The 18,253-nt window shown below is 37.6% G+C and overlaps 1 protein-coding gene across 3 annotated transcripts in view; it reads right to left on the bottom strand.

The window, feature by feature from the left end:
* ATCAY (ATCAY kinesin light chain interacting caytaxin) overlaps positions 1 to 17,969 on the bottom strand; it is a 78,158-nt gene extending 60,189 nt beyond the window's left edge. For all 3 annotated transcript variants that reach the window (XM_074307827.1, XM_074307836.1, XM_074307844.1), the window contains exons 1-3: positions 17,591 to 17,969; positions 13,623 to 13,742; positions 3,383 to 3,441 (exon numbers count right to left, since the gene is read on the bottom strand). In XM_074307827.1, coding sequence (XP_074163928.1) covers positions 3,383 to 3,441; positions 13,623 to 13,699 — 136 coding nt within the window. In that variant the 5' untranslated portion in view covers positions 13,700 to 13,742; positions 17,591 to 17,969. The remainder of the gene's footprint in view (positions 1 to 3,382; positions 3,442 to 13,622; positions 13,743 to 17,590) is intronic.
* Positions 17,970 to 18,253: the final 284 nt, after the last annotated feature.

Below are 18,253 nucleotides of genomic sequence, written 5' to 3'. Positions count from 1 at the left end.
AGTTTTCTAATTTTAAATACATGCAAAGATAGTTTTCAACATTCACTCTTGCAAAACCTTGTGTACCAATTTTTTCTCCTTCCCTCCTCCATTCCCTTCTCCTCTGGACAGCAAATAATCCAATATAGGTTAAACATGTACAATTCTTCTAAATATATTTCTACTTTTATTATGCTGTGCAAGAAAAATCAGATCAAAAGGGGAAAAATGAGAAAGAAAAAACCCCAAGCAAACAAACAGCAACAAAAAAAGATGAAAATGCTATGCTTGTGATCCACATTCAGTTTCCATAGTCTTCTCTTTGGATGTGGATGGCTCTCTTTATCACTAGTCTATTGGGATTGTCTTGAATCAGCTCATTGTTGAAAAGAGCCAAGTCCATCACAGTTTATCATCACATAATCTTATTGCTGTGTACAATGTTCTTTTAAACCTTCTGTTCTTTCTCAGATGAACTTCTAGTATAACTACGCCTCTCCTCTTTTATGCTGATAAAATTGACTTTTTGAAACCACTCTAAGACTTTATATTTTTTCCTATTAAACATCTTTAAATTTTTTTATTAGTGTGTTTTGCTTTAAATTTGCAAAGTTTCAATTACACCTCACTTCAAGGGAGATCTCTTAGAACAAAGTAAAACAAATAAAACCAAGACCTCATCTGAAAGTGCATTCCTCATCTGTAACACATCTGACTTTCTATTTTTAATTTTTCAATGAATAGAAATCTACTTTTTTTCTCTTCTACCTCCCATCCCTTTAGAGAAAAAAGAGAAAAAATAAAACACATTCCTTATAACAAAATATGCATAGTTAAGCAAATAAAATTTCTTCTCTGAGTGTATATAAAAATGTTTATTTCATTCTGCACCCTAAATCCATCACCTTTTTGTAAAAGAAAGTGTATTTCATCCTTAGTCATCTGAATCATGGATGTTCATCATATTGATTATAACTTTTTATAGCTTTCAAAGCTGTTTGCCATTATAATGCTGTTTTTAGTAAACATTGTTTTCCTGGCTCTGCTCACTTCACTTTGCATCAGCTCATAGAAGTCTTTTCATGCTCTTTAGAAATATATTTGAACATTTTGTTTTTTATAATGATAGCTTTATTTTTATTTATTTATTTTTAACAATTTTCAATAGTATTTTATTTCTCCAAATACATGCAAGCAACATTCATCCCTGTAGGACCTTGTGTTTCAAATTCTTCTTCCCTCTCTGCCTCCCTCCCCAACATAGCAAACAATATGATATAGGTTAAATATGTTTAATTAAAAAAAATTTCTATATTTATCATGTTGTGAGGGAAATATCAGATTAAAAGGGAAAAAGCTATAAAAAAACCAAACCAAACCAAAAATATTATGCTTTGATCTGTATTCAGTATCTATAGTTCTCTCTCTGTAGGGGGATGACATTTTCCATCTCAGATCTAATGGAATTTCCTTGAATCACTGCATTGTTGAAAAAAGCCAAGTCCGTCATCACATTATCTTGTTGTTACTGTGTACATTGTTCTCTTGGCTCTGCTTCACTCAATATCAGTTCATGTAGGTCATTTCAGGCTTTTTTGAAATCAGCCTGCTCATAATTTTTAAAAAAACAATAATATTCAATTATATTCATATATTCATTCCATCCATTCATCCATATTCAGCCATTCCCCAAATGATGGGTATCCACTCAATTTTTAGTTCTTTGACACTACAAAAAGGTTGCTAACAGACATTTTTGTTTATGTGGACCCTTTCCCTTATTTTAACACTTCTTATAACATAATAATATTCCAGCATAAATTGTAACTTATGTAGTCTTTCTTCAATTAACGGGCACCTTTTTCATTTTCAAGTTTTTGTATTCCAGAAAGAATAGCTATGAATATTTTTGTATGTCTAGGATCCCTTTCAGCTTTTTGGGGAAATTTAAAAATTATATATTTGTAAATAGTATAGCTGGGTCAAAGGACATGCACTGGTTAAAAATTGGGTGATATCAACTCATTAATTATTAAATTAATTAATGAAAAATTATTGAATAGTTAACCATTAAATTTTGTTATTAGAGTTAGATGAACATACATTCAAGCCTATCAGGATTTTCTTGTATCTCAAATCTGTCATCCAACATGTGAGCTATTCTTTAATATTAACTTTAATATTAGAATTCACTATAATTAAATTAAATAATAAATGTTGATTCATTAATGTAATTAATAATAATAATAATAATTAATCTCTTATCTAGATCCTTCATTTTAAAAAACAGGTCATTCATCAATTTTACTACCAAATATTCTCAATTCAAAGTTCAGCCCAGCTGTTATGTCATGTTGTTGCTATGCTAGAGCTAGCTATCTTACCAGCTCTTTTCTTGTATGTGGTTGTTATGTGTCAGGAAATACTCTGGCCCATTCTGTGTGTGAATCTGTGTAATAGATTATGTTCAAACAGGCTTTTGCTTCACTTTACAAAGATCTATGGAGCCACTTGACAAATGGGAAAGGGTCCAAGATTCTTGCTCATGCAGGTCTTTGGAATTGATCAATGGCAGACATAAAGGTAGAATTGGGTAGGGCTACAGTTATATAATACTAACTGCTAGGGATGCAGTTGCTGACTAGAAATGATATTGTCTATCCACTGTGTTAGCTCTTGTTCCCTTCTACAGTCATACCTTAAGGTACTTTAAGCATGACTGGCCAAGAGAATGACAAGATGATCCTCCTAAAGGTTGGATGACCCTCCTGTGACAGTTTTATAGGAAGACATGAATAAGAGTTCCACCGGATGGGCATTGAATATGGAATTTCCACAATAGCAAATTAATAAAAAAGTTTGCTAAGTGTTTATTAGATTCCAAGCCCTATGTCAAGTGCGAGGGATACAAATAGAAAAAGCAAGACAGTTTCTTTTCTTAAAGGGATTCATACTCTAAACAGGGGAGACAATGCATAGAGGGAAAGTTAGTTGCAGGGTATATAGAAAGCCCCAGTGGTGCCAGTGTAGATGGTTGTTTACAAATCTATTATAGGATAATGGACAGAGTTTCTTAAGAAAATTCATGAGACTAATTAGCACCTGTGGTTCAATGATTGATAGAAATGTTCTATTAATCATGGGGTAGCACCTCTGAGAGGGGGACCTCTTGCTGGTTATAATGGGAAGAGCATGCATTTGGATTCCTCTTCTGATTCTACTCTCAGGAAGGGAAGATACTTGTCTAAGGTTATAGGTGACAGAACCAAGACTCAGATACAAATGTTCTAATATTCAATCTCCTAGGATTACAAATCAACCAAAATCCACTTCCATTACTGATAAAACTCACAAACTGTGTCCCTGAACAAACCCAGATAGGCAAACTCATGTAGCTACTTACAGGATGTGTCTTCAACAGGGCTGCCAAGAGTGTCCATTCCTGTCTCTTCTGGAAGGGGTCTGTCAAACCAATCCAGGAAGCATCCGTCATGGCCAATAGAAGAAGCCAAGGACAGAGCCAGGAAGGTGTGTTGAGCAAAGTGGATTCAGAAAGGTATATCCGGGGAAGGAAAGAAACAACATTTTCTCTCATCAGTCAGTGTTCAACCAGTTAGTTCATTTTTCAACTGGCTTGAAATGTCATGGAAATATAGCACTGCAAGCTGGGAAAAATCTTCTAACTTTAGCTTATTAGTCAAAGCCTGCTGTTATCAAAGAGTGGGCATTTCAGTGTTTGAAAGGCTATCAGGGAGGGTTGGGTACCTAAGCAGGAATTCCCTTTATGACACCCCAAGGGTTGTCCAGCTTTTGCTTGGAGACTTCTAGGCAGAGAGAACTTGGTACCTGTTCTGGGAAGTTTTTCCTCCTATTGAGTAGAAGTCATCTTTCCTGAAACTTTCAACATTAGGAAAAAACTCAGAGGGCAGCTATTCTATCCCACACGTGAACAAAAACTCCCCGCTACAGCATCCTCAGAAAGCAGTCATCTAGCCTCTACTTCAATAGCTCTAGTGACAGGAAACTGCCTAACTTTCCCTTACAGAGAGATAGCTATGATTGTCAGAAAGTTTTTTTCTAGTCAACTTCAAATCTGCCTTCATAATTTTTACCTCTTTCTCCTAGTTCTTTTCTCTTGGGCTGAGCAGAGTCTCATTCCTTTTTCAAGTGATGGGCTTCCAAATATTTGAATACAATTAACATATCTCCCCAGATGGAAGAGGGACTATGTTTGCTTTCTCTTCCATATGTCTGTGTTATGTAAACAAGTGTTTGTTTTCATATACTATCCCCCTGTTCTTTAATTACTTCTTAGGTGTGCATCTTGCCTCTCCAATTGAACTGTCACCTTCTCCAGGGCAGAGACTCAGTGTCGTCTGCTTCTCTTGAACCCCCACTGAGCCTAGCACAGGGTTGGGCATGAAGCTTCTTATTTGGGAAAGATTTGCTGGCAGATATCTCAGTATCATATTCCAGAGTTTTGAAGCTTTGTCTAAACTCTTAAAAGTTCAAGATGGATGCAGCACATAAGTCTAGTGTTCATGAGGAAGTTACAAGAATAGTAGATGCTAAAGAATTGGGCCACAAGGTACCCCTAAACTCACCTGTCCATTCCTGGGAGAGGTCTGTCAACATGGACAGTTGAACAACTGTCAAGTTGTTCATTAACTATGTCTAATAAGGCCTGGATTTTATCACTTCTTAAGGGCCACTGTTCTACCCACACTGGTGAATCAGTCTTCCACTGAATAGGAACTGGTGAAAGTGCAGGGAGGCCTTCAACAGCAGCCCTGCCTAAAAAGCCGAAGTGCTTATTTGTAATCCTATCTGCTGTAAAATGTCTCTTCCCCACAGATTGATGGGGATTTTTCCAACCACAAAAGGAGTAAAAACTCCTGTTTCACCTTCAAATACCCATCTCAAAGGCCTAGCACTAACTTCAGCTGTTATTGATCCTCCTACCCCAGACATGTAGGTGTCTGCCTTAATCTTTGGCCAGTGACTGGGCCAATTGGCACCTCTAAGTGACAGGATCTGGGTTTAAAACTAATTTCTGCATCATGGTTCTTGGGGGAAACATGAGCAAGTTGTTTACTCATCCCCTAATCCCCACCCCTGGACCTCAGTTTCCTTGACTGATAAATAGAGCAAGTTGGTTTTAGATGATTCCTGAGGTTGATCCTCCTAACAATCTTATAAGGGGGGCAGGCGAAGGATTCTCAATCCCCTTGTATAGATAAAGGCTCAGTTAAAGGGAAATGTTTAGAAAGTATTCTGCTATATTTCCTCCCCACCTCAGTTCAGAAGTGGATGCCCAGAAGGTTAAGTACCAGGTTACCAAGCTCCAAATGTATTTAAAAAGATAGGCCATGCTACACAGTGCTACATAGCACAAAACATATCCAGAAAGAGATGCAGATTTGCAAAACATTTTACATATATCATCTCATTGAGTCTTCTCAATAACTCTATGAGGTAGGTTTTCTAAAAAAAATTGTTTTTATTTTACAGATGAGTAGATTCAGGCTGAGAGAGGTTGAATGATTGACCCAGGTTCATACAGTCAGTATTTCAGAGTGAGGTCTTGAAGACAGGCTTTCCTGAGCTCAGGCCCAGAGCTCAACCCGTTGTATTTGTGTGTGTGTGTGTGTGTGTGTGTGTGTGTGTGTGTGTGTGTTTATGTATGTGTGTATATATTTGTAAATTGAGGCAAACAGGAAAAAGTGATTTGCCCAGGATTACACACCAAGTAAGTGTCTGAGGCCATATACTCTATCCACTGCATCACCTAGTTGCCCTGACTGTAATAATAGCTAGCATTTATATAATACTTTCAGGCTCACAAATATCTCATTTTATCCTCACAACAACCCTAGGAGCAAGGTGCTATTAGAATTTCTATTTTGCTTAAGAGGAATCTGAGGCATACAGAGATTAAGTGGCTTGCCCAGGATCACCCAACTAGAAAAATGTCTGAGATCAGATTTGAACTTAGATCCATGGGACACCTTAGTGATTACTAGTCCCCATTTTACAAATGATAAAACTGAAGTTCAGAGAACAGAAATGGTTTGGCTACGGTCACACAGCAAAAGTAACAATAACTTGCATTTCTATAGGGCTTTAAAGTTTATAAAGTCTGTTCCTCACAACTCAATGACACTGCAACAATGGTACCAATATTATCATCCCCATTTTACATGTGAGAAAACTTAGTTGTAGGGAATGTATGATTTGCTTTAGATAATCCAGAACATTATGCTTCAGAAACTAGCATCTTATATGAATCAGTCGGTCAGTCCACAAGCATTTATTAAAGCATTTACTACAAATGAAGATGTTGGGGATGATACAAAAAAAGACAAGAACAGTTCCTGAGTTGAAAGAGCTCACATTCTGATGAAACAAACAAAATTACCCAAAGAATTAGAGCTGTTGTTGACATGAATGGAACAGATTTTCTTACTCCAAAGTTATGAATTTTGGAATCAGAAAACAGAGGTTTATATTTGAATTCTGCTATTGATTTCCTGTGTGACCTTGGGAAAATTATTTTATCTCTCTGGACCTCAGTTTCCTAATCTGTAAAATGAAGGGGACTAGATTAGATGATCTCCAAGGATGCTTTTAGTTCTGCTCCTCTGATGCTATGAGAGAATGCTGCTTCTCCTCCCCCCCCTCTAGTCAGAGCTCCTCTAAATACCCCAGTGATTTGCACAGTGCACCTGAAGGCTGACAATGTATGTCAGAGGGTTTTTTGAACACAGGCTCTATCAAGAAGTAAGAAAAAAAATCTTCCTTACCTTTTAAGAGGATGCTCAGGCAATCCTCCCTTTGGGATCTGGCTCCTCTTGTTTAAATTTTACCTGGATCCTGAGTTTCTCTCCCTTTCTGAATTTCCTGAATCAGGGGAGCTTGTTTAAGGCCCCAACCCCACCATTTTGGTCTGTTCTGGTCAGATGATGCTGAGCTTCACCCTATAAGATACTGGCTCTCTGGCAGTGAATGAGTTCTGACTAGGAAGATGCTGGGGACCCAGTGAGCATGCTCCAGCATCTTACTCCTCCCTCGGGCATCACTACAGCATCGATGCAGAACGGGAGATGCACCAGCACACCAAGCCTTTAGCAGAAGGACACACCTCCAGAGAGGAAAGATGCTTATCTCTCCCTCTCCAATCAGCTCATTGCCTTCTTGGCTTACACTAGTCTAATGCATCCCTCTTTCAGGGCTGGATTCATAAAACCAGCTGCCTTCACTATCCTGTGGCTGTCCCTCATATCTGGAGGTCAAACCATATATGGGCTCGGTTTGATCTCCCTCTGCCCTGCCTGTAGCCCTGGCCTGGGACTGACCAGACCAGTGGATGAAGGACAGTGTGCTGCAGGGGGGTTCAGTGAGGCAATAGCATTGGATTCAAAGGCAAAAGATCTGGGTTCAAGTTTTAATTGTAATTCTTAGTAGCCATAAAGCTAGGATAGGCATCATGTTGCAAAGAAAGGGTGCTGGAGATTGAGTGAGAAGGTTTGCATTCAAGTCCCAGCTCTGACACTTGCTACCTGTATGATGTTTATAACAAGTCACGTGGCCTGTGCATCTCTAGTGAGATTATAGAATCTTTAGACTTTTTCAGCCTTTTCAAGTCTAGCAATCACTTCACTATGCCACTCACTAGATTTGTCCTGTTTTTTTCAAGCCTCTGTACATTTGTGGAGCCCCAAACTCTATGATCCCTAGTAGCGGTGTGGTAGAGCCAGGTTAAATTGGCTTAAAGAGCTGATTGTTAGATTTTCATTGTGAGCATTTATACCTCAGACACTGGCAAATGTTACAAACATTTGATTGATTGATGTATTGTTTTGTAGCTTGTCTAGACTTCAGGAAGTGATGGAGGGAATGCTGATCATGCATATTAGACTTAAATCTGTTACATGCAATTCCCCCTAGAAAGCCAGTTGTTAAATATTTACCAGCACACCAGTGCTCCTATGTCTAATTTCCTTAATTGTAAAATGGAGATAATGTGTTTCCTACTTATCTCTATACCCTTGGTTCATATTACTTCCCTCCATAATAACAACATGATCAGCCAGCAATTATTTGGAGCCTACTATGTGCCAGGCATTGTGCTGTCTTTTGCAAAAATGACCGCATTTGATCTTCACAGCAACTCTGAGAGAGAGGTGATATTATATTATCCCCATTTTACAGATGAGGAAACTGAGGCAGACAGAGGTTAAATTTCTTGTTCAGCTAGTCAAACAGCTAGTAAGTATCTGAGACTAGATTTGAATTCAGGTCCTCTTGATTCGAGGTTCCATGCTCTGTGTATTCTGGTACTCCCTAGTTGTTCCTTATTTTACATATTTTAAAATTTAGTATTTAAACAATAATATTTATGTATTATACATAAATATATCAAATAAAAAGTAATAAAAATTAATATTTAAAATATTGTACTTATTTATGAAGGATATACCTTCATACTTTCCAACCACAAGATCCCAAGTTTAGATTTGGAAATAACCTTGGAGGTTACCATTTTACAGATGAAGAAACTGAGAGTGGGAGAAAGTAAATAACTTGTCTAGGATCATTCAGCTAGTAAATGTCTGAGGCAGGATTTAAATGCAGCTCCTCCTGACTCAATCTAGCACTCAATCACTAAATCATCCACCAAACTTGTCCTGTATTTTCAAGCCTCTGAATTTATGGAGGCCCTCTCTCAGGATTATACTGCCTATTCATTTCAGCCTATTGAAATCCATCTCTTCTTCAAGATCCAGCTCAAGTATGACTTTGTTCTATAAAATTTTCTCTGATTCCCTTAACTTTCCCTGCTCAGATTTTTGTAGGACACTTTGCCTTAATTTCTCCTTTGCTTCTCCCACAAACTACTAATTGTAATTTTTTGTATGTGTTTAGGCCATAACCTCCTATTAGATTAGAAGTTCCTTGAGGGCAGGGACCTCAAGGATTTTTTTCCCCCTCTTTCTATTCTGGGTACTGAGCATGAGGTTTTGACAAAGTAGGTGTTTAATAGATATTTGCTGGATGACTTGAATTTAAAAAACCTGGTTCTAGAAGCCACCTTTGCCACTTATTAGCTACATGATTTTTGAGCAAGATGCCATTTCCTCTGGCTATCTCCTGTGTTGGGAATGCCCACCCTTCCTCATTTCCGTCTCTTTCTTTTTCTGGTTTCCTTCAAATCTCAGCCAGTCTGCAAAAAGCCTTTCCAAGACTTCCTTAATCTTAGTACTTTCTCCCTGACATTTTCTCCAATTTATCCTGTATATATTGTTTATATATAGTGTTTCCTCCATTAAACTATAGGCTCCTTGAGAGCAGAAACTTTTTTTTTTTGGCCTTTATATCCCTACAATCCAGCACAGTGCTTAGCACACAGTAGGCACTTAATAAGCACTAGTTGAACAAGTGACTTAATGGCTCTGTACCTTAGTTTTCTCATCTGTAAAATGGAAAGAATGATAACATTTGCACTATGTCTGTTTAAAGAAGAATTGTGGAAACCAAAAGAGATAATGTGTATAAAACGCTTGAGCTTTATTAAACACTTGGCAAGCTGTGTTTTCAACTGCTATATCAAACCATTACACAGATGTCATTATGAATAGTTCAAGTTTTGAAAAATTGGTGATGGACTTCAAGCCATTTTTCTACTCTTACAATCATGCAAAGAGATAATCACCCAGAAGACTTCCATTCAAATATGAATCTTAATTCAGCTACTTCTTTTATGACCCTGGAAATGTCACTCTATCCCTTTAGTCCTCAGTTTTCATATCTGTGAAATGAGGGGGGTTGGAATAAATGATCTTTCACCTAAACATCCCCTTTGAGTATTCCCAAGAAGGACTAACGAACTAGGTCAAATAGAATTCCTGATCCTGTCAAAGCAGACAGACAGTGATACCAACAACAAGCTTGCAGCTGGAACCTTACTATTAGGAGTTAAGCTCATTTTGGAGAACAGGGAAACAAAAGCTCTTCTTAATTTCAGACTGAATTGGCAAAAAAAGATTCCACTTAGACCACAACTTTACAAGAAGCCCACTGTCCTCCAAACACTGAGTTACTTACATCCAAGGGGCCATTGCTGCAGCTGCCACCAGGCAAATTCACTTGGGCACTATTTTCCCTCCCACCTCCCAAGTGTCACTTCACAATATAAACTTTCTGAACTGGTTCTCAGTGTGCATTTACAGATGATCTTGTTCTATCCAGTTACCATAGAACTAAGGCAAAGTGTTGCCTGGAAACCTGCTTTTGATGGATTTGAATCTGGGCAAATTAATTCTGTTTCCTAATCTGTAAAGATGGGACTAATCATACTTGCCCTACCCTACTTCTGAGGACAATTGTATAGAATGCCTAGAACCTTAGATCTAGACTTTAGACAGCATCTGATCCACTCTCCTCAGTGAATATTTGGAGAAACTGAGGCTCAGAGAGGTTGTGTTTACTGGTGGTCATACAGGAAATAAGTGATAAAACCAAGATCCCTTGACTCCTAATTTAGGATTCTTCACTGCATCATGCTTCATTTTACTTTTAAAATTTCAATTAATTAATTAAAATGATAACAAATTAATAAAAAATAAAAATTTAAATTTTAAAATAAAATTAATACTTTCAAAACACTCCATAAATAAACTTAACAATAATAATAAAAGCAGAGAATCATAGAATTGTAGCATCTCAGAGCTGAAAAACAGCTTGAAACTCATCAGATTTAGTTTCTTTATTTTATAGTTGAAGAAACTCACTTGAAGGAAGGAGGCTAGCCTAAAGTAACACAATTAGGTAGGGTCCGAATGAAACTCACATATGGTGTTTTTATTTGTAATATATTTCATATAATATTTGTTAAATAGAAATTTAATGATGATGATAATAATAAATAATAATAATAATAGCAATAGGTGGAGGGGATTACATTAATCAAAGAGCATCTAAGTGATGATTATGTGCTAACCACTTACTAGATGCAAAAGTTACAAAGAAAAATGCCAAATGGTCCTTGCTTTCAAGAAACTTACAATCTAGTTAGTCTAATGAGAGATCGGAAGATTATAAATTTAGAGCTAAAAGGTTCCTTAGGGGCCTTAAAGTTGCCTGGCTCCCACTGTTATAGATGAGAAAATGGAGACATTGCCATGGTTCATGTAGCTAGTGAGTATCTGAGATAGGATTTGAAAATTGGTTTTTCTGATTTCAATATTTCCTGACTCTATATATCCAATTTCCTGAGCCATTGTATATTTTGGAAAGGATAAGGAAAGGCTTCATGCAGAGTAGCACTTAAACCATCCCTTGAAGAAAACAAGGGATTCTAAGAGTAGAAGTGAAGAAAGAAATATTTCAATTTAATACAAAGGAATGGGAATGGGAATTGGATTACTTTGCATGGGAATCATTTCTTTACTCCAAGCATCTTTTTTTTTTCCCTTGCTCTTTTAAGTCCCATTTAAGACCCTACCTTCTACAGGGAGCTTTTCCCAATTCCTCTAAATTTCTAATGTCTTCCCTCTCTTAATTATTTCCTATTTCTTATATATAGCTTGTTTGTACATTTCTTTTCTTTGTTGTTTCCTCTGTTAGATTGTGAACTCTTTGGGATCAGGCACTGTCTTTTGTCCTTCCTTATATTCACACTGCTATATAATAGGAGCTTAATAAATACTTCTTGATTAACCTAATGATTAACATTTCTAGAAAAGTAAGATAGGGCTGAGTTGTGAAGGTCAAACACAGGAATTTATATTTGAGCCCTTATATAAATGACACACTTAGCAATGTATTCCCTTATCACATTAATATTCATATGTATAGGAAAGATTAAACTCAATGGTATCAAGAAGAAGGAGAATGAATGATGTGAACTTTTGGCATTCAAACACAACCCTAGAAGTCCATGACCGGGATGAAAAATTTAAACTATAGGAAATCAGAAACACCCAAAAGGAGCTCAGAGAAGGGTCTGTGATTTTCCATTGACTTTTGATTTCAGGTTTTCCCTAGAACTTGGAGCTTAAGCATCTCAGGCCAAAGGAATTCTTCCCAGTGTTGGCATAACTCCTACTTCAAAGACATGACTATTATACATTTTCCTTTTATGCCATGAGTATACTGTGCTAAAGGGGATTAAATATTGCTTTTCAAAAACATCTGATTTTACTCAGGGATCTGACTCAGTTTTCTGATATAGATTTTTTCCTCTTAAGGAACTCCTAACTCGCTAGGTGAAAGTAGCTTTCTCTCCCCAAATTTCCCATAGTGCTTTCCCTGGACCTCTTTCTTGCATCATACTGTTTTTGAATCTATTCTTCTTTATTAGATTGTTAAATCCCTTGAAATCCGGATCTATCATGGAGTCAGAAGACCTGAATTTAAATCCTCTGCTAACCTTCTAGTTATCTGATGTTGGGCATAATAATTAATAACAATTAACATTTATATAATGTTTATTATAGGCATGTCATTTAATCTCTCTGGACCAGAAGGAATGGGACCAGTTGACCTCTAAGTTCTCTTCTAGCTCTTTATCTGTGATCTTTTGATTTTTGTATTATAGTACCTTATACAGAGTAGAACTTTATAAAATGCTTCTTGGGTTGAATTGAATTTTCTGACTTTTACTTGTACCATGGAAAGAAGGATTAATGATACAACTAAAGGTTTTAGATGAAAAAAAGATCAACTAAAAAAATTGGTCCAAAGAAAATGTATTTAAAATTTTTTAAAAAATATTATTTTATTTTCTCCAAATTATATATAAAAACACTTTTTTAGCATTCTTTAAAGTTTTGAGTTTCAAATTCTATCCCTCCTTCCCCTGTTTCCAAGATAGTAAGCAATCTGGCATAGATTATACATGTGTAATCATATAAAACATTTCCATATTAGTCATTTTTTTGCAAGAAAATTCAAACAAAAATTAAAGTGAAAAATAGTATGTTTTGGTCTATATTCAGATTTGGTCTATATTTCCTGGAGGCAAGTAGTATTTTTCATCATGAGTTCTTTGGTCTTGCATCATTGTATTGCAGAGAATAGCTGTCACTCAGTTTTTCATTGTACAATATTGCTGTTATTGTATACAATGTTTTCCTGATTCTGCTCACTTCACTTTGTATCAGTTCATATAAGTCTCTTTAGGAGAGATAGCCTGAGTGTGATCAAATTCAAAAATAATGGCAAATGGATTGGAGAAATGTAGACAACTAGTCTTGCCAACTAGGATCATATAGGATATTGGAGCATGGAGAGCTCACATAGGAGCTGTTCCAGGTGCTATTGCTGTTAGATCTAATTTAAGCTCAGAGCCTAGGGTTTGGAAAGCCTGACTTACGAGAGAGATAGTGTAATGTAAGAGAATGAATGGTAGACCCAAAGTCAGGAAACTTGGATTTATATTTTGGTTTCATTATTACTAACTGTGTTACCATGGCCAACTCTCATTCTCTGAGTCTCAGGGAATTTCATAAACCTTAAAATGCTAGAGATTCATGAGCCTCCAAACTATTGTTATTCTCTGGAGAAGTAGTCTACATGGTTGAAATATTACATTTCCTGCCTCTCAACACCTTCAATTCTGAAGCAGAGCTTGGAAGACATACCTGGGGAAGTCTTCATCCTGCCATTCCTCCTTTACATCCACATTTCCCATTCGCAGGGTTGCTTCTGTGGTCCCCATGATGATAAATCAAGGATGAAGAAAGCTTGAGGCAAGGAGGGTTCTGAAATGGAGGATGGAAATGGGGAGAAAATAATTATTATGAGCTTCTGTGGCATCATCATCTCGTCAGTGTTGTAGCATCAGAGAATGTTAGATCTGGAAGGATCCTTAGAGATTTGATGGTTGAATCCCCTTATCCTTTGGAAAATGAAAGAGATCCAGAGTGATTAAATATTATGCTTGAAATAACACAACTAATAAATAATATTTGCCACTCCCCTCTCTCCCTTTCCTTTCGTTTTCGATAGGTCATGTCATGAGTCCTACATTTATCTTCTTTTCTTTAGTTCTACTGACATCACCCTAACATCAGCTCTTGCTACTACTTGATGTATCTATTGCAGTAGCTTGCTCAAATTGCAATGGCCAGGTCAAAATACTTCCTCCCTTAGGAAGTTTTCTCTGATTTCTCCAGTTAGTAATTATCTTCCCCCTCAGATCTGACATAACTTTTTATTTGTGCCTTTCTAATGTATATATCATGTAATATTTTGCATTATTATTTTTGTTTGTGTATTTATTTTATTTTTGGTATTTATTTATTGGTATATTTTATTTTATTTGTTACCCCACAACCATAATGTGAGTACCATGAGCACAGGGAAAAAGTCTTATTTAAGCTTTAAATTTCCTTCACCATCTAGCATAGTAGCACACATCTAGCTCTACCCATAGTAGGTGCTTAATATATATTTGTTAAAACACTGAATAACAGTTGGAGTTTAGAGTTAGGAGGCATTTCAATTAAATTGAACAAATATTGGTTAAATGCCTCCTATGTGTAAAGCACCTCATCTAGCCCATATATTTTAACAGATGAGCAAAACTGAGAGGAAGAAACCTTGTCTAAGGTAGAAAGTAGCAGAGTCAGGATTTGAGCCCAGACCTTTTGACTTCCAAACTAGCATTCTTTCCACTATGCCTTTTCCACAAGGTCATTTTAAAGAAATCATTTATGTTGAGCTAGATATGGACAATCTGTGACTACATTTTGAATGATTTTCAATAGTATTGTTTGTTGAAGAACCATGGACAAAGCTCTCACATCCTTTTCTTTTGAGTCATGTAACCTCCCCCATATAGATTTCAGCACCTTACTATTACTGAAAGCAGTGCTTCAGGAACTCATTCAGCGCCATTCATTCTCAGCCTTCCAGGAAGGCAAGTAGATGTCTCCCCAAAGCCCAAAATTTTTAGCTAAAAAACCTGGGCTCACATCTCACCTCTTATTTTGTTGTTGAGTGACTTTTTAGTTGTATCCCACTCTTCATTGATTCTATTTGGGGTTTAATTGGCTAAGACATTGGCATGGTTTCCTTCTTTTTTCCTTCTCCAGCTCATTTTACAGATAAGAAAACTGAGGCAAACACAGTTAAATGACATGTCCAGAGTCACGTAGCTAATAAGTATTTGAGGCCAGTTTTGAACAGAAAGATGAGTCTTCCTGACTCCAGGTTTTACACTCTACCTACTGTGCTATCTAACTGCCATCATCTCTTATAGTTGCTTATTATATTTGTACCCAATCTGTGATAACGTCTTCTGAACTCATATTGGATTGATCAGCCACAGCCAAATGCACAATACTCTGACTCCAACACTGTGATGTCATTGGTCTTTTTCAAAAATGAAGGATGAACAACATCAATACTAGAAATCTTGGGAAGCCCCTGTCTGGTCCTTGGTTTCTTTTTCTGTAAAAAAAGGTCTCTAGGAAGTTTATCCCTTCTTGTTTACAACCCATGATAATATTTAATGTGAGAACCTCTAAGGAAAAGCCAATCAGCTTCAAATAGACTCTGGTGTGAAAAGAGATCCAAGACTGACTTTTCCTTTTGAGAATCTGATCATTATTTATGAAGAAAGTCTGTGAAGCAGTATAATCTATATATACTACTTGCAATCTGACTACTGCTGGAAGGTAGAAGGAGAATGTAGAGGGGGAAGAAGCATCAAAATAAAAATCAATTATATGATCCCTCTTCTCCTGCAGCTGTTTTTAGGGGAAGGTTTAAATAAATGAAAAATTCATTTCAAGTCATGGGGCAGTAACCTCCATTTCAGCTTCCCTGTAGCAGACACCGTGTTTCTGTCTCTGTTTCTATTTGATATAGTGTCACAGGAAGAAAGTGCTAAACCCTTCCACAAAGAAAGCCTTTCAGTCCCCACATCTGAAGTTGTCTTCACTTCATAGGGACCTGTGTCACCCCAAAGCACAGTGTCAACATAGAATACAGCCAATCACGACATACATCATGTATCTATGGGTGCATTCAGATCCAGACTTCAGGATGCAGTAGTCCAATGTGGGTTTCATCTAAGAAAGGAACATATGGCATTGAATAATTAATATATTTTAACCTCCTCCTATATAACTAATTTTTGGGGCAGTTTCCAAACCCTCTCCCCCTCAGTTTTCTTTGTAAAATGAAGGGGTCCAGCTAAATACTTTCTGAGGTTTCTCTGAACTCCAATAATAGTAATAGTGATAATTCACACTTACATGGTGCTTGAAAATTTGCAAAGTTCTTTATCTAGATCTCATTTGAGCTAACATTCTAACACTGCAAGACAACATGGAGTAGTAAATAGAGGATTGTACTTGGAGTTAGGAACATCTAAGTTGAGATACTATTTCAGACATTTAACCAGTGTGACCCTGAGCAAATCACTGAGCTTTATCCTCATTATATATGTAAAGTGCTTTGCCAACCTTAAAGTATTATATATCTTTATTTACTATACTCTAGTTGTTATCACCTATTTCAAGGATTGTCCATTCAAATGAAATTTTGTATGTAACATGCTTTGTGAACTTTAAGATGCTAGAGAAATATCAGTTATTATTTTAAAGTCCCTTCCCAGTTCTGGTATCCTAGGTTCTCAGGTTTCTTTCAAGTCTAGTATTCTATGTTTTATGTTCTAAGATCCCTCCCAAGGCTAGTATTCTATATTCTAAGCTTCCTTTCAGCTCTGTGATGCATCAGTTAGGCTAACCTGGGTCCCTTCCCCACTTAACCACACACCCTATACAAAGCTGAAAAAACCTGTTTGTATGCTTTTGTGAATGTCCAATTATTTCAGCTTCTGTTGTCCTCTCAATACAATATAGCATTAGGGGAAACCACATTAATCTGCAATCTATTTTGGGGAACACACGTCCTTTCTTTTCTTTTTGTTTTCTCTTTCTGGCTTAATGCACCTCCCCCGTCCTATCCCCACGCTATCCCCACCCCCATCTCTCCACGAATACACTTTCCAGTAAAGGGCTTGTAAACAGTAGGCACTTAATTTACCAAATTGACCAATTTAATTTAAAAGGCAAATAATTATCTCTTTGTGTTTCTTCGGAGGAATCATTCTTTAAACTGCCTCCTCTCTTCCCCTCAACCCTCCCCCTTCCGGGGGGAAAAAAAAATTATCCTCTTAAAATCCGCTTATGATGGCTTTTAAAAAAGACTTCACTTGTTCCAAATAGAAAATGGATGGAGACAGAAGCATCATGTAGGCCTCCCTTTCTAGGGAACGATTCAGGTATTAAGCGAACCCGTAAATCCATCCCCCAAATGCGGCAAATTTCGCTCTCTCTCTTTTTCCCCGTCCCTGATTTTTAGCAGAGAATTGATTTGGGCTAATGGCTTTTCCTTTGGTTCTGCTAGCTGACTGATGTCTGCTCTCCGAGATGCAGAGGATGCGATCCATCTTTGCCAGAGGATGCGATCCATCTTTGCCAGGGTTCCCCGGCCACCCGGGAAGAGGCAGTGGTGGAAAAATAAAAGGGCGGTAGCCAATAAACATCTCCAGACAGCTTTCCTTCCGCAGCCCCGAAAAGCTGGAAGGTGTACTCACCGCCAGGCGATCTCTCCTCCTTAGGAGCAGACAAAGGCAAGTCCTCAGTTGTGCATCCCTCCCTTTCTGCCTCGGGATGGCAGTTCCCTCAGTGGGAATGGGGATGGACGGGAGACATTCCTTCTTCTGTGGCTGGGCTCTGTGTCGTCCAGGAAAACCTGACAACCGAGGGTCCGCTGCTTTTGTCTGCAAAACTGGGGACCCTCAATCATGTTCTCCTAATGTCACTGCTCCTGCCGCCGCTGCTTCCGTAGCCATCGCTGGGGGGCCCTGCCTTCAAGGTATTTGATTATTCTCAGCTCACAGCTGGCTGAGGCTTAGGGCTCTTAAGACAGTTAATTATGCTGCTTGTGTGTGTGTGTGTGTGTGTGTGTGTGTGTGTGTGTGTGTGTGTGTGTGTGTGGTGTGTGTGATGTCTGATACAACAGTACATCCCCCTTCCAGTATCCATTCCTTTCTATTGGTTAGAAGAGGAGTAAATATTGCTGAAGCCTCTTCATAGGCAGAGACAGAAGAAATGATTCTTGGATGGGGTATTGAGAGCTAGAACAGTAGTGGCCTTATTCTTAGAGACTATTTGGGCTGGAAACGGCATGAGGATAAAGAACATTGACTGGCAGAGCAGAAAGAAACTTAGAACACAGTGTTGGGGTTGGAATAGAT

Source organism: Sminthopsis crassicaudata, chromosome 1 (genome assembly GCF_048593235.1).
Source record: "Sminthopsis crassicaudata isolate SCR6 chromosome 1, ASM4859323v1, whole genome shotgun sequence".
NCBI classification, from domain to species: domain Eukaryota; kingdom Metazoa; phylum Chordata; class Mammalia; order Dasyuromorphia; family Dasyuridae; genus Sminthopsis; species Sminthopsis crassicaudata.
This window is presented reverse-complemented; position numbering and strand designations above follow the sequence as displayed.